Raw genomic sequence first — 14,393 nt, forward strand, 5'->3', positions numbered from 1 at the left:
ATGAAAACAGATTCAACTAGACTATTAAAGTTTGAGGAGTATATATTTAAGATAGATAGATAGATAGATAGATAGATAGATAGATAGATAGATAGATAGATAGATAGATAGATAGATAGATAGATAGATAGATAGATAGATAGATAGATAGATAGATAGATAGATAGATAGATAGATAGATAAAATAGTTTGAAAAAGCTTAGATAGATGAATTAGCATGGTATTAGCCTGATTCTAGCATGAATTAGCATGTTATTAGCATGAATTTAGCATGAATTAGCATGTTACTAGCATGATTCTATCATGAATTAGCATGTTACTAGCATGATTCTATCATGAATTAGCATGTTACTAGCATAAATTAGCATGTTTATCATTTAATCATATTAATCATATTTCATCGTTTATTATTGTTTATCTTCCCTCCGTTAAACAAAAAATGGGGGGAAATAAACAGGGGGATAATAATTCAGGGGGTCTAATAATTCTGACTTCAACTGTACAATTACTAAAAGTCAAAGAGACATAAAAGCTGCAAGAACAAATCCTTTTTTCACAACATAAGTCAATTAAAAGATTCAATGATGGATTCAATGAAAACAGATTCAATGATAGGCTAAAAAGTCAGTGCACAAAGATTTCGGGTGGGCCTACTCATGATTTTTCTATCACCGCATTAAAAGAAGAGCCCTTATTTATTTAACACAGCAGAGATTTTTACCAAGGGCCTGGCTTTTCAAAAACGCACACATCCTGAGGAAGAAACGCGTTTCCTGATGCCCCTTCCAACAAAGAAAGGCGTATCCGTGTGTGTGTGTGTGTTTAGCGAGCGTTCAGAATCTGCTCCACGTTCACCTGTGAGGATGAGAGCGGGTCTGCTGTGGCTCGGCCTGGCCGGACTGTGTAAGGACACACTTTTTACATTCACACCATTTAGTATCTCTTCGATGTCTTCATCCCTCTGTTTTCTGCTTTCTCTCCTGCAGGGCAAGCGCTCGGCACGCGAGCAGGTAAGACCACCGTTAAATTGCTTTAGCTGGACAGTTTCGGGACATGAAGGTTATTTTTACTTCTCGCAGACTAACACCTGAACGCTTGATTTATGAAGCTGGGAAAAGGGAGAGTTGAGATTTTAACCCTTGTGTGTGTTATAACTCATCTCTAATAACTGATTTATATGATCTTTGCCTTGATGACAGTGCATATTTTGACTAGATATTGTTCAAGATACTAGTATTCAGCTTAAAGTGACATTCAAAGGCTTAAATAGGGTAATTAGGGTAAAGTTAGGGTCAAGTCATTGTATAACAGTGGTTTGTTCAGTAGACAATTGAAAAACATTACTTAAGGGGGCTAATAATATTGACCTTAAATGCTTTTATTCTAGCTGAAATAAAACAAGTAAGACTTTCCCCAGAAGAAAAAATATTGTAGGAAACACTGTGATAAATTCCTGAATCTGTTAAACATTGTTTGGGAAATATTTACTCCCCCTTTGGGTAAAAAATGTCACAAAGCCTCTAAAATAAAGAAGCTAAATACAATTTCAATCCTAAATCTATTTTGATCCTCATTATAAAAAACAACCTCATTCAAAAAGGCTAAAGCTGCAGATTTCTATTGTGTGTATGTGTTGGAGTGTTTTTGGATCGTAAAAATGGCTGGCAGGTCAAAACTGGCCTGAAGGACAAGCGTTATGTCCTAAATGTGTTCATGAAAAAAGGAAGTGAAGTTTAAATTAACTAATTTCGAGAGGAGCATGTGCTCATGAGCTGGTCCACATTAGCTAATCATGATCCTCTAATCAAAGGATCCCAAGTCACTATACATATACATATATATATATATATATATATATATATCCTCATTTCCTCTCTACAACTATCTTAAGCTACAGTCACACTGGGCTTTGTTTGTGCGAAATTCTGTCGTGCGGCGCTGCGAAAAGGGGCGGGATTAAACAAGCTAATTAGACATTTAAAAAAGCGAGCGATTGCTCCATGTTTTAAATTTCTGCTCAGAGATGTCGTGTTTTGATCCTCAATTGGTCTCACGCAGTCAAGTGATGCGATTTCGCAGGTCAGAGTTCACCAAGCTTGAACTTTGCACCGCAGCAACCTGCGAAACTTAACGCATGACCCCGCGTTTCCGGTCTGACGCATTCGCGTGCGTATGAATGGAAGTCTATGGGAGGAAAAGTCAAGTGTGACCGCAGCTTTAGTCTGGAAGAAACCCCCCTCCTCCCCTTCTTCCACCTTTATCCAGAATGGGCGGCACGGTGGCCCAGTGACTAGCACTGTTGCCTCACAGCAAGAATACCAATGGCGTTGGGTCTTCACTGGGCCATCTGGTGTTCCTGTGCGGCGTTTGCATGTTCTCCCCGTGTCCGCGTGGGTTTCCCCCGGGTTCCCTTTTTCCTCCTATCATCCAAATGTGCTCTACATTATAAATAAAATAAGCCTAAATCTTTTTCCTAATGTCTTACTCTCAGGAAGTTCACCTTGGCCTCAGCAGCGGGGGAGTTTCAGATCGACCTGAGCTCAGTCTCCCCTCGCCCTGTGAAAGGAGGTAGCCCTGGGCTCGAGGATACCTTGAGCTCAGGGCTCTCTCCCGGGACAGCACGCCAAACAAGCTACATATAAATCGTGAGCTGAGTGTGAACTCTTGAAATGATTCATTCTTTCTAATGTTGAGCTCATTTTAGGAAGTCACCAAACTTCAAGATAAAAACAAAACATTGTCAAAAAAAAGTCTGCTGTTAAAATGGTGTCTGGATCCTTTTTGAGGAGGGTTAAGACTTGAGGAGGACTTTTCTGAGCATGTTCATATCTTGGGTTTGTAAATGAGTGAGGTCTGGTTGGTTTGTGAGGAATAGTTGACAACGAGTTGTTGAATTATTAAGAAATAATTATGGTGGCGACACGGTGACTGACAGGTGAGCACTGTCACCTCACAGCAAGAAGGTTGCTTGTTTGAGTCCAGGCTGGGCCAGTTGGCATTTCTGTGTGGATATTCAAAGCGCCTTACACATTGGGGGGAATCTCCTCATCCACCACCAGTGTGCAGCATCCATCTGGATGACGCGACGGCAGCCATATTGCGGTAGACTGCACACCACACAGCTGATTGGGGGGAGGAGAAAGAGAGATGATGCCAATTATGATGTGGGGAGGGTTAAGAGGCCATGATGGACAGAGGGCAAATTTGGCCAGGATGCCTGTACTCTTTTCGGTTTTTAACGACAACAGAGAGTCAGTCCGCTTCATTATACTGGAGCGTTAGGATCCACACAGACCTCAGATTGAGCGCCCCCTGCTGGCCTCACTAACACCACTTCCGGCAGCAACCTAGCTTTCCCATGTGGTCTCCCATCCGGGTACTGACCGGGTGCAGCCCTGCTTAGCTTCTGTGGGCGACCATGTGAGAGTTGCAGAGAGCCAGCTGCTGGCTTGCTCTCTGGCCGTAGTGGATGAGTGTGTGTGAATAAATGTTAGAGAGCCCTACTGAAAAAACAGCTTAAACCAGCCTAGGCTGGTTTTAGCTGGTCGGCCAGCCTGATTTTAGAGGGGTTTTGGCCACTTCCAGGCTGGTTTCCAGCCATTTCCAGCCTGGTCTTAGCTAAAACCAGCTTGACCAGCCTAGCCAGGCTGGGACCCCAGTCAAAACCAGCTATGTCCAACTTAAACCAGGCTGGTCAAGCTGGTTTTAGCTGGATTTAGCTGATCATTTTCCAGATCAGCGTCAACATTTCCAGTACTTTTTATTTTATTAACCCTTGTGCACTGTTCAAATTGACTACCCTTTTGTTATGTTGGTGGCTGTTCTTGCCCCATTGACTTCCATTATAACTCCATTTTTTGATTGCACAACCATTACAGCATATAATTGTGCATTCTTAATTGTTGGTGCTTTTCCCCGTTGGGAAGAGGTCAAATGTGTTATTTTTAATGTTGATCATTAGTTGGCAGCATTAACCCTTTAGAAAGGCCTGAGCAAAAAAAGTTTCTGGCTTTTATCAGAATCAGAAAGAGCTTTATTGCCAGATATGTTCACACATACGAGGAATTTGTTTTGGTGACAGAGCTTCTACAGTGCAACAGGATTACAGAGACAGGACAAAAAACAGATCATAAATATATTTAAATAAAAATAGAAGTAGTGAGTGCAAATATACAGATTGACAAGTGTATGTACATGTTTATTACTATATACAACGTTATATGTGCAGCTGTTATGTGCAAATTGGCATGTAAAGTGTGTTGCTAAATAAGTGTATATGTGTATAAAAGTGTACAGCAAGTAGTGATGTTGGTTCCACAATTATTCTCATCAAGTGTTCATGAGATGGATTGCCTGAGGGAAGAAACTGTTTCTGTGTCGGGCTGTTCTGGTGCGCAGTGCTCTGTAGCGTCGACCAGAAGGTAAAAGTTCAAAAAGGCAGTGTGCTGGGTGTGAGGGGTCCAGAGGGATGTTGACAGCCCTCCTGCTCGCTCTGGATAAGTACAGTTCTTGGGGAGTAGGAAGGGTTGTACCAGTGATTTGCTCAGCAGTCCGAACTATGGAGTTCTATGCAGTAAAACTAAGCTTTTTTAACTGCAACTGATGATCAACAATAAAAAAAAACTAATTGTACCTTTTCCCAACAGGGAAAACTACCAACAACCAAGAATGCATGATTATATGGTGTAATAGCGGTGCAAAAAATAGCGTTATAATGAAAGTCAATGGGGTAAAAACAGCCACCAACATAATGAAAGCGTAGTCAATTTGCCCAAAGTGTATTGTTGAATTTTGGCAAATTTTCAAAGCATTTTCCCAAAATATTCGTCACCAAAAACCACTCCATTTGCTGAAACACAGAGAAAGTTGTGGCCAAATTAAGACTCAAAATGGATGAAAACATCCCCAACAGCACACAAGGGTTAAATCAGTTCTTTCTCTCTCTCTCGACCTTTTTTTTTCCAGAATCGTGATCTCTATTAAAAAAAAAAATCTGGATTCTCATTTCATGCAGAAATCGTGCAGCTCTTCTGAATCTGAGATGCACTTTCGTGCTTTGATCTTTGCCATGCACAGTTTAGCCGCTCAAAGGAAGCTAGCAGAAGATGTTTAGTCTGCGTTTAATTGGAGGCTCAAACAAGATCAGGGATGTGGAATTCAGCCCGCAAACACTTCGCTGTCTCAACAGTTTGGGCGAAGTATGTCATGTCTAGTTGCTCCTGTTTGTCGGGCTGTACACTGTGTACGGGCTCCTGAGGGAATCGTGTTTTGTGTTTGTTTATGTGATTTCCTTCCTTCCGCTTCCTTCTGTTCTGAGCGCCGCTCACTGTGGCCTGCTTTAAGTCATTTGGAAAAGAATTACGAGTTGAAGTCAATATTATTTGCACCGGTCCTCTGAATTTTCCTTTTTTTTAAATGTCCCAAATAATGTTTAACAGCAAGGAATTTTCACAGTATTTCCTATAATATTTTTTCTTCTGGAGAAAGTCTTACTTGTTTTATTTTGGCTAGATTAAAAGCAGTTTTTAATTTTTAAAAAAACTATTTTAAGGTCAATATTATTATCCCTTTAAGCAATATTTGTGTTGAAAAAAAATCTTCTTTCCGATAAACAGAAACTGGGGGTAAATACAGGGGGCTAATAATTCAGGAGGTCTAATAATTCAACTATATGTCGTTTAAAGTCAACATACAGAGACCATCACTCTTCAGAAGTGCCAGAAAGGATGACTTTTCTGTGAACTGCAGCAAATGTTTCAGGTTCTGTCATTTAGCTTGAGATTAAGAAGTGCACTTGATTGAACCGAATATGCACTTGGAGTGAACTTAAAATATATATTTTTAAAGCATATCATTCCATATTAATGCAATAAACTGCACTAAAAGGTCCCGTGAAGTGCTTTGAAATGTGAATTTCTTTATTTGATGTTTAACGTAGTATCAATTGAAGCTGAAGAGAGGGTGGGGCATACAGTAGCTCCTCCTCTTTTAAAAAAAACAGCGTTTAGTATTCATCACAGCTCTGCCAGTGAGAGTTGAGCTCAAGCGCATCAAATAAAAAGCAAATGAGAAGAAGGGGGCGGGGCATGTCAGACACTAGAGAGCATTTGATTGGTCAGATTTGACAAGAAACGTGAAGATATGAAAAAATCGTCGATCAAGCTTTGGATGTTTTACGTAGTATCAATTGAAGCTGAAGAGAGGGTGGGGCATACAGTAGCTTCTCCCCTTTAAAAAAAACAGCGTTTAGTATTCATCACAGCTCTGCCAGTGAGAGTTGAGCTCAAGCGCATCAAATAAAAAGCAAATAAGAAGAAGGGGGCGGGGCATGTCAGACACTAGAGAGCATTTGATTGCTCAGATTTGACAAGAAACGTGAAGATATGAAAAAATCGTCGATCAAGCTTTTTTTATGTTTTACATAGTATCAATTGAAGCTGAAGAGAGGGTGGGGCATACAGTAGCTCCTCCCCTTTTAAAAAAACAGCGTTTAGTATTCATCACAGCTCTGTCTGTGAAAGTTGAGCTCAAGCGCATCAAATAAAAAGCAAATGAGAAGAAGGGGGCGGGGCATGTCAGACACTAGAGAGCATTTGATTGGTCAGATTTGACAAGAAACGTGAAGACGTGAAAAAAATCGTCGATCAAGCTTTGGATGTACACATCAGTTGTATATTTTCTAAACGAGAATTTTGTCACTGTTTTGGAGCACACTAGCTATAGATATCCTTAAAACTAACAGGCTGAAACTAAAATCAACAATTTTTTTTATTTATTTCACGAGACCTTCAACGGGAGTGTTGACCGCCTCCATACATGTTCTGACGTCCTCCAAGCATTAATTAGGGGAGTCAATCCCCTTCAAACCCCCCTGTAATTTGCACCCTGTATACAAGGAATGTTTAAAACAGCTGTTTTCTCTTATGTGAAGTTTATTTATAGAGAAATCTCGAGAGGATCACGTGCTTATGATTGACCACAGCTGGTCCTGCATCAGCTAAAACATGATTCACCAATCAGATGACTCCAAATTCACCGTAAATAACCAGAGTTACTTACCTTAGTCATCTTCGTCTTGAAGAATACCCCCTTCCACCCCTACTCCTCCTCCCTTTTCCTAGATAGGGCAGCCCTGTAGTTAGCACTGTTGCCTCATAGCAAGAATGTCACTAATTCAAGTCCTTACCAGGCCAGTCAACGTTTCTGTGTGGAGTTTACATGTTCTCCCCATGCTCACGTGGGTTTACCCGGTTTCCTCCCACGGCCCAAAAACAAGCTTGGCACCACAGATGAGCTCTTAGTCAGTTGTATATCTCTCCATAGAGTTACATTAGGCATAAATAAGCAGGGGAGTTCTCGAGACCTACCAGAGCTCAAACTCCCCTCTCGCTGTGCAAACGGGAGGGAGCCCCGGGCTCGAGGTTCTTAAGAGCTCAGGGCTCTCTCCTGGAACAGCATCACCCTTCATAATCAGTTACCAGCTAAGTGTGAACTCTTAAAGCATGAGTGTGTTTTTATATATCTGTTTCTCTGTCTGATCAGCGATCACCATCGATCAGGTGAGGCTGACTGTTCGTCCAGGTAATGAAGTGGTCAGTGGCACTATTGTGGTCCTGCGCTGTGAGGCTGATGTCAGTCACAGCCTACTTAGTCCGCCCACACACTCCTTCAGCTTCCTGCATAACGGACAGGTGGTTTACTCCAAAAACATCAGCGCCTCTGTGGTGGAGCGCACCTTCTCTCCGGCCCGCGTCTCCAACTCGGGCCAGTATGAATGCACTGTCCGCATACAAGACAAGGCCAAGACAAGTAACAGACAGGCACTGCGCATCACAGGTGAGCGAAAACACCAGGTTTATGGATAAAAACTGACTTGAAATCAAATTTGGATATAACATTTGCACAGGGTGGCTCAGTGGTTAGCACTGTTGCCTCACAGCAAGAAGGTCACTGGTTCGAGCCCCGGCTGGAAAAGTCGGCACTTCTGTGTGACGTTTGCATGTTCTCCCCATGTTGGTGTGGGTTTCATCCTGGTGCTCCGGTTTCCCCCACAGTCCAAACACATGAGCTATAGTGGAATTGGGTAAACTAAATTAGCCGTAGTGTATGAGTGTGTGAATGAGAAAAGTGTATGGGTGTTTCCCGGTACTGGGTTGCAGATGTAAGGGTATCTGCTGCATAAAACATATGCTGGAATAATTGTTGGTTCATTCCGCTGTTGTGACCCCTCTAAGCTGAAGTAAATTGAATGAATGGTTAGCTCAGAATCAACAAATGCAAATAGTATTTTGGGTATTACCCTGAAACTGTAGCTTATGTGACTTATTATGGAACGGTAAGTGGTTAAAAAGTGTGTTGAACCCCCTGCAGGCCTTCAGACACCCATGATGAAGGTGAAGTCTGACATCGTGTCTGAGGGGGAGGACATCATTGCCACATGCAGCGCAACCGAGGAGACGGGCACTCTGATGTTTTTCTTCTACGAGGACAATCAGGAGGTCAAGAGTGAAGTTAGTAACACCAACACCATTTCGATCACTCTGACCATGAAGAAACTCACTGATATCTATCTGCACTGCGCCTACATGGTCGTGAGGAACCCCACTGCAGGCTTCTCCAACAACAGCAACACAGTCAAAGTGTTTGTACGAGGTAACGTAATATTGCTTGCCCAAAGACAATTGTTAATGGCATTTAGCATGTGTTCACACTTGTGGTTTGGTGGTCTTGGTTGATATTGTGTTGACGAGGAAAGAAATGCGCACGTTTATGTGTCATTTATGACACTAAATTTAAAAGAGCCCAAAAAAAGAAACCAATAAAAAGACACATTTGGTAACACACAATGCTCTGCAATGGCCAATTCCTCCATCCCACGATGGGAGATAAGGAAAAACATTTCTCATATTTGTACTGAACTGTAATGGCCAACATCACAAACATGACCCAAGCTTTTCGTGCTTTTTAAGGTTTCATATTTTGAGATTATGTCCAGGGGTATTTTCCCACATAGCAAAATTTCTCTCGCCCACACAATCAGCTTTTGCTTGGCCCACAGTGAATTACGGTACATGACTGGACTAAGGCCCAATCCCAATTCTATTTTTGTACCCCTACCCCTTCCCCTAGGCCCTTACAACCGAGGGTTAAGGGGAAGGGCTTCGAAATTTACCCCTAAGAATTGGGACAGCACTACAGCACCTGCACACGTCATCATATGTCATCGCGATCTCTTGCTTCATATGAGATCAGACGATGGCGACTGCTGGAGTTAATCCAGTTGTGTTATTTTTTGATATTTATCTTGAGGAAATCACTGAAGGCATATATTATGTTATCACAATGATTCAATGAGCTAATAAGATCATAACTTTACTGCGCAGTGGCCATATTCATCTATGTAAACACACGAAAATAACATTACCATTATAGCAGGCACTGTGAAAAGCTAATTCCCAGCCACTAGACATTACTGACAGGGTATTCGAGTGTCATCGAGTGTCAGAATATTGTTAGACTGCTATACAGGAGTTATTATGATGGATTATAGATGGCGAAATTTAGCGTTTTATTTTAGCGTTAAAGTATGACGGCAAAACACAAACGCGGTTATGAATATATTAAAACTTGCACTTGTTTGTTGTTAAAATTCGTAACTAACTTGTGGATCTCCTTACTTCCGGGTGCTGCGATCCTGCCGTTGTGGCTGGAGTATTCTGGGAAATTTTCTTACCCCTTGGTTTCAAGTGTGGTCCTGAAAAATCTTCGTTCGAAAGGCTATTCACCCCTTCCCCTTAACCCTACGCCCTCAAGCTAAAGAGAATTGGGAAACCCCTACCCCTTCACGGGAATGCGCAAAACGAGGGGTAGGAGTAAGGGGAAGGGCTAAGGGTTAGAATTGGGATCGGGCCTTAATCAAGCCATTTCATTGTGTCTTTATAGAGTACACCCACAGCTGCTCATACTTTGCATTAACCTCACATTTTATTTTATAGATCTTAAAGAGCTCATCCCACAGATAAGCATTTCACCCAGCGTGAATGTGGTCGAGGGTGACCGGGTGGAGATCAAATGTGAGGTTCAGGATCGCTCAGCTCTGGAGATGTTTCTCACCAAAGACAGCACCATACTTCACAGATTTCACACATCCTTCACATACAGCCTCACAGTAAGAGCGGAAGATTCTGGAGTTTATGTGTGCAAAACCGAGAGAGGGAGCGTGCAAAAGAAGGTAGAATATCAACTGACCGTAACAGGTAACTAAAAACCAATATGCATTCTACAAAAGGCTTGAATGCTAAAATTTTAGCATTGCTATGAATTTTCAGTCACTGATATGGCCCCCAGCCAATTTGAGTTTGAGACCTCTTCTTTAAGGCAAGTCATGTCACTCGTCAGCCATTTTTGAAACCCCGCTCAGGCATTCTGTTTGAATGGGGAAACTGTCAGGGTTCTGCCACTCTGGTCTTGTTAATTCTTGTTTTGTGGCAGAATCCGGACACTAGCTCTGTCTTGTCCTGTCCTGTTAGTGCTCGGCTCGAGTTTCCTTGGGTCGAGCACTTGTTTTGTCATTGTCTGGGTGCGCGTCATCAGAGGTGCGCGTGGACCGTGCGCGCTCCCACTTGATGCGGGCGTGCGGCGTCTGTGCGTCCTTGGGACGCGCGCTCTTGTACTCGTGTTTGTGTTTTGTTTCGTCAGCATCGCGCTGTTACATTATCAGCGTCTCCGTCTAGTTGGTTTCGGTTTTGGTTGGCGCTGAGATGAAACATGCGCGTTGCATTTATGTGAGCGCACGGTAAAGTGTTCACTTATCGTGTGCTCGTGTCTTGCGTCTGTCAAAGCACGCGGCTCTGTTTACATTGGTCGCGTGCTTCTGTTGTGTGCTTCAGTGTTGTTGTCTTGTCATACGAACACGCGGTTAATGAGTTCTCTCATTGGCTGCGTGTTCTAGTCTTGTTTAATGTGAGCACCTGGCTTGTGTTGTCTCTTTGTGTCAGGTGCTCTCCCGTCTATCGTCTAGTCCCACCCTCCTTGTTAACCCATTATTAGTTAATTATGTTCATCTGTTTGTGTATTTCATTTCTCCTGCTTATATTCTCCTGATGTCTGCTGTCCTGTGCCAGTTCGTCATCGTATGTCGTCTATACTTCCCCCGTGTTCCAGCTCCAGCCTTGTCTTGTCAGCCCAACCAAGTTTGTTTCTCTGTTTGTGTTATAGTTTAGTGTTTTCCCCCTCGGGGTGGTTTTTGTTGTTGTTTTGTTTTATTTTAATTAATAAATCATCTTGTTTTTTGCATTTGAGTCCTCGCTCCCTTTTTCCCCTCTACGAACCTTGACAGAAACATCAAATTCTCCAAAATTGACAAACTCACGTCTAGTCCTCCTTCAGAGAATCATCAGTCTAAAGCGATTGATGATTGGCTCCTCATCCGAATACAAGAGCAAGCCCCTGATTAACATGGCACAAATGCCTGCCAAAGTTCAGATTTTCCATCTTGAGTGATTCGCACATTAAGCAATGCTCAATTCGCACCACAGGATGTCTATTTACATCTTTGCATTGACTTAACATGTAAATTACTTTCGCTTAACACTCATTATTGCTATTATAATGTTATAATAGTGTGTTAATTATTGCTGTCCCTACTGAAAAAAACAGCTTAAACCAGCCTAGGCTGGTTGGCTGGTTTTAGCTGGTTGACCAGCCTGGTTTTAGAGGGGTTTTGGCCACTTTCAGGCTGGTTTCCAGCCATTTCCAGCCTGGTCTTAGCTGGTCAGGCTGGAAAATGACCAGCTAAAACCAGCTTGACCAGCCTTGCCAGGTGGGAAGCCCAGCCAAAACCAGCTATGTCCAGCTTAAACCAGGCTGGTCAAGCTGGTTTTAGCTGGATTTAGCTGGTCATTTTCCAGCCTGACCAGCTAAGACCAGGCTGGAAATGGCTGGAAACCAGCCTGAAAGTGGCCAAAACCCCTCTAAAACCAGGCTGGTCAACCAGCTAAAACCAGCCAACCAGCCTAGGCTGGTTTAAGCTGGATTTTCCAGCAAGGGTACTAATTTCTTTCCAAATATCAAAAGTTATTTTACGATTTCATATTTAGTTTTATGAGCTGTAGTAATGAACTGCATGTTAATTAAATCCATCTTTCTTCTTCAGCACTGTTTACAAGGCCAATCTTGACAATGAGCCCATATGAGGTTTTTGAAGGAGAATACTTCAACCTGAACTGCAGCAGTGCTGTGATCTCCTCAAACAAGATCAGAAAAGAAGACATCAAGTATGCTTTGCTGAAAGATGGTCAACGCATTTCTACAAATCCCATCTTTCGAAACTCTGCCAGCCTGGTCACCAATGGCAAATACTCTTGTATGGCCAAGGCTAGAGGTGTTAACCGGACCAGCCTACCACACCATTTAAAAGCTAAAGGTGATGAGTTTATGCTTTTGTCACATCTGTCATTAGGGAACATGTTCATATTATTGAAATGCTATGTATTAGCACAGCAGTACAAACAGTTGTTAAATACAAGCATACCCAAGGGCGCCAAGAGTTCCTTAAAAGAGCATGTTGTAATAACGTGTAAGACATTTAAAGAATCTGAAGAAACTGTAGGGATTGTGGAATGAATGGATTCATTGGATGTTAAAGAGACAGTTCACCAAAAAAATTAATTTGGTAATTAATTACACACCCTCTTGTCATTCCAAAACCCCTGACACCTTCATTCATCTTCTGAACAAAAACGTGGACTAAATTGCCCTCCATAGACATCAAGAGTCACAAGGTTTTCAAAGTCTAAAAAGGGACCAAAAACATTATCAAAATAGTCTACGTGTCTTCAGTGGTTCAATCGTAATGTCATGAAGCTATGAGAATACTTTTGTGCCAACAACCTTATTCAACTTTATTTAGTAAATTCTTCTCTCCCAGGGGCGTCGCTAGACCTAATTTACTGGGGCACGTGCCCCAGTAACAATCTCCAGTGCCCCAGTAAATGCATTGAGATATGATTTACTTCGTATGCAAGTGTATTTATTAAGAGTGGTAATCCCGAAATAGAGTCGTTATTCTCTGTGTGCAACCGAACCAACGCTGGTGAAAGCAATGTGTTTAATCAAAAAGCAAACTGACGCATCTCCACGTCTGCACAGAGAACCCGCGTGCCTCTCGCACGCGCTGCTCTTCTGCCGGTGCGAGTTCCGGTAGTTAACATGCGCGCCAAAAAAGTAGGTGACTTGCTTGTCACGCGCCGCTCATGCGTCTTAAAACCGGCGTAACGACCTTTTTTGTTTACCTAGTAGACGAAACTAAAGTTTAAACAATATGACGGTGATCTTGCTAAGCATGCCTCCTGATAGATGTTTTTGTATGAAGCAAAAAGGAGGGATGAGGAGATGAGGAGTCAGGGAGGTAAAGACTTAATAAACCTAATTATCTGCCATGTGTCTAGTCTAAGACAACAGATAATTTTATAAAACATCTTTTTTTGTATTTTATTGAATTGTCTATAGAATTTCATTCAAATGAAATTAATATTTATGCAAAATATTTCTTAAATGATCTTAGCATATCACTCCAGTTGTGTCTAAACATTGTTTTTCAGTTACATTTAAGATTATTTAAATAATAATTGTATAATAACAAGAATACTTTTATTTATAATATATATTTATTAAAATATATATATATATATGGGGGGGGGGGTGCCTCAGTAGAGCTTTATGTCTAGCAACGCCCCTGTTCTCTTCCCTTTGAATGGTTTACCTTTGAAAGTGACAGCTTTGTAAGGATTAAGGCATAGATACGAGCCCTTCCATTTAAAATGCGCTGTTCGACACTCAAGGTTCAACTCGACTACTCAAAGGATTATAGAGATCACTTCAGGCAAGTGTCCATCAGTTGAGAAAAATAAATGTTTGTGCAGACAAAAGTATTCTCATAGTCTCATAACTTATGAATGAACCACTGATAACTCACGGAATTTTGGGGGGATGTTTTTGGTACCTTTCTGAACATTCCTTAACTTTAGTTGTCTTTGGAGGGTCAGAGGGTTGAGTAATATATGTTCATTTGTGTTCTGAAGAGGATCAAAGGTTTCAGGAGTTTGGACTGACATGAGGGTGAGTAATTAATTACAGAATTTTCATTCATCGTTCTTCATAAAACTATACACTTACAAACCCAAATCAAAAAAGGTGGAACAGAATGGAAAACGCAAGTAAAAAAGAAAGTAGTGATTTCCAAATTTACTTTGACTTTTATTTCATTGCAGACAATATGAACTCAAAATATTTTTGTATGGTCAACTTCATTTCATGTGTAAATATTCATATATTCCTGTCATTCAGACCTGCAACACGTTCCAATAAAAGTGTGGACAGGAGCAGTTTAGGGC

The 14,393-nt window shown here is 41.6% G+C and overlaps 1 protein-coding gene across 1 annotated transcript in view; it reads left to right on the forward strand.

Annotated features, from left to right (window-relative positions):
* Positions 1-776: 776 nt before the first annotated feature.
* The window catches only part of pecam1a (platelet and endothelial cell adhesion molecule 1a), a 31,430-nt gene continuing 17,813 nt past the window's right edge, over positions 777-14,393 (forward strand). The window contains exons 1-6 of the mRNA XM_056452831.1: positions 777-903; positions 987-1,010; positions 7,543-7,836; positions 8,371-8,652; positions 9,996-10,256; positions 12,155-12,424. Of these exons, the coding sequence (XP_056308806.1) occupies positions 777-903; positions 987-1,010; positions 7,543-7,836; positions 8,371-8,652; positions 9,996-10,256; positions 12,155-12,424 (1,258 nt within the window). The remainder of the gene's footprint in view (positions 904-986; positions 1,011-7,542; positions 7,837-8,370; positions 8,653-9,995; positions 10,257-12,154; positions 12,425-14,393) is intronic.

The sequence above is a fragment of the Danio aesculapii genome, chromosome 3 (genome assembly GCF_903798145.1).
Source record: "Danio aesculapii chromosome 3, fDanAes4.1, whole genome shotgun sequence".
NCBI lineage: Eukaryota > Metazoa > Chordata > Actinopteri > Cypriniformes > Danionidae > Danio > Danio aesculapii.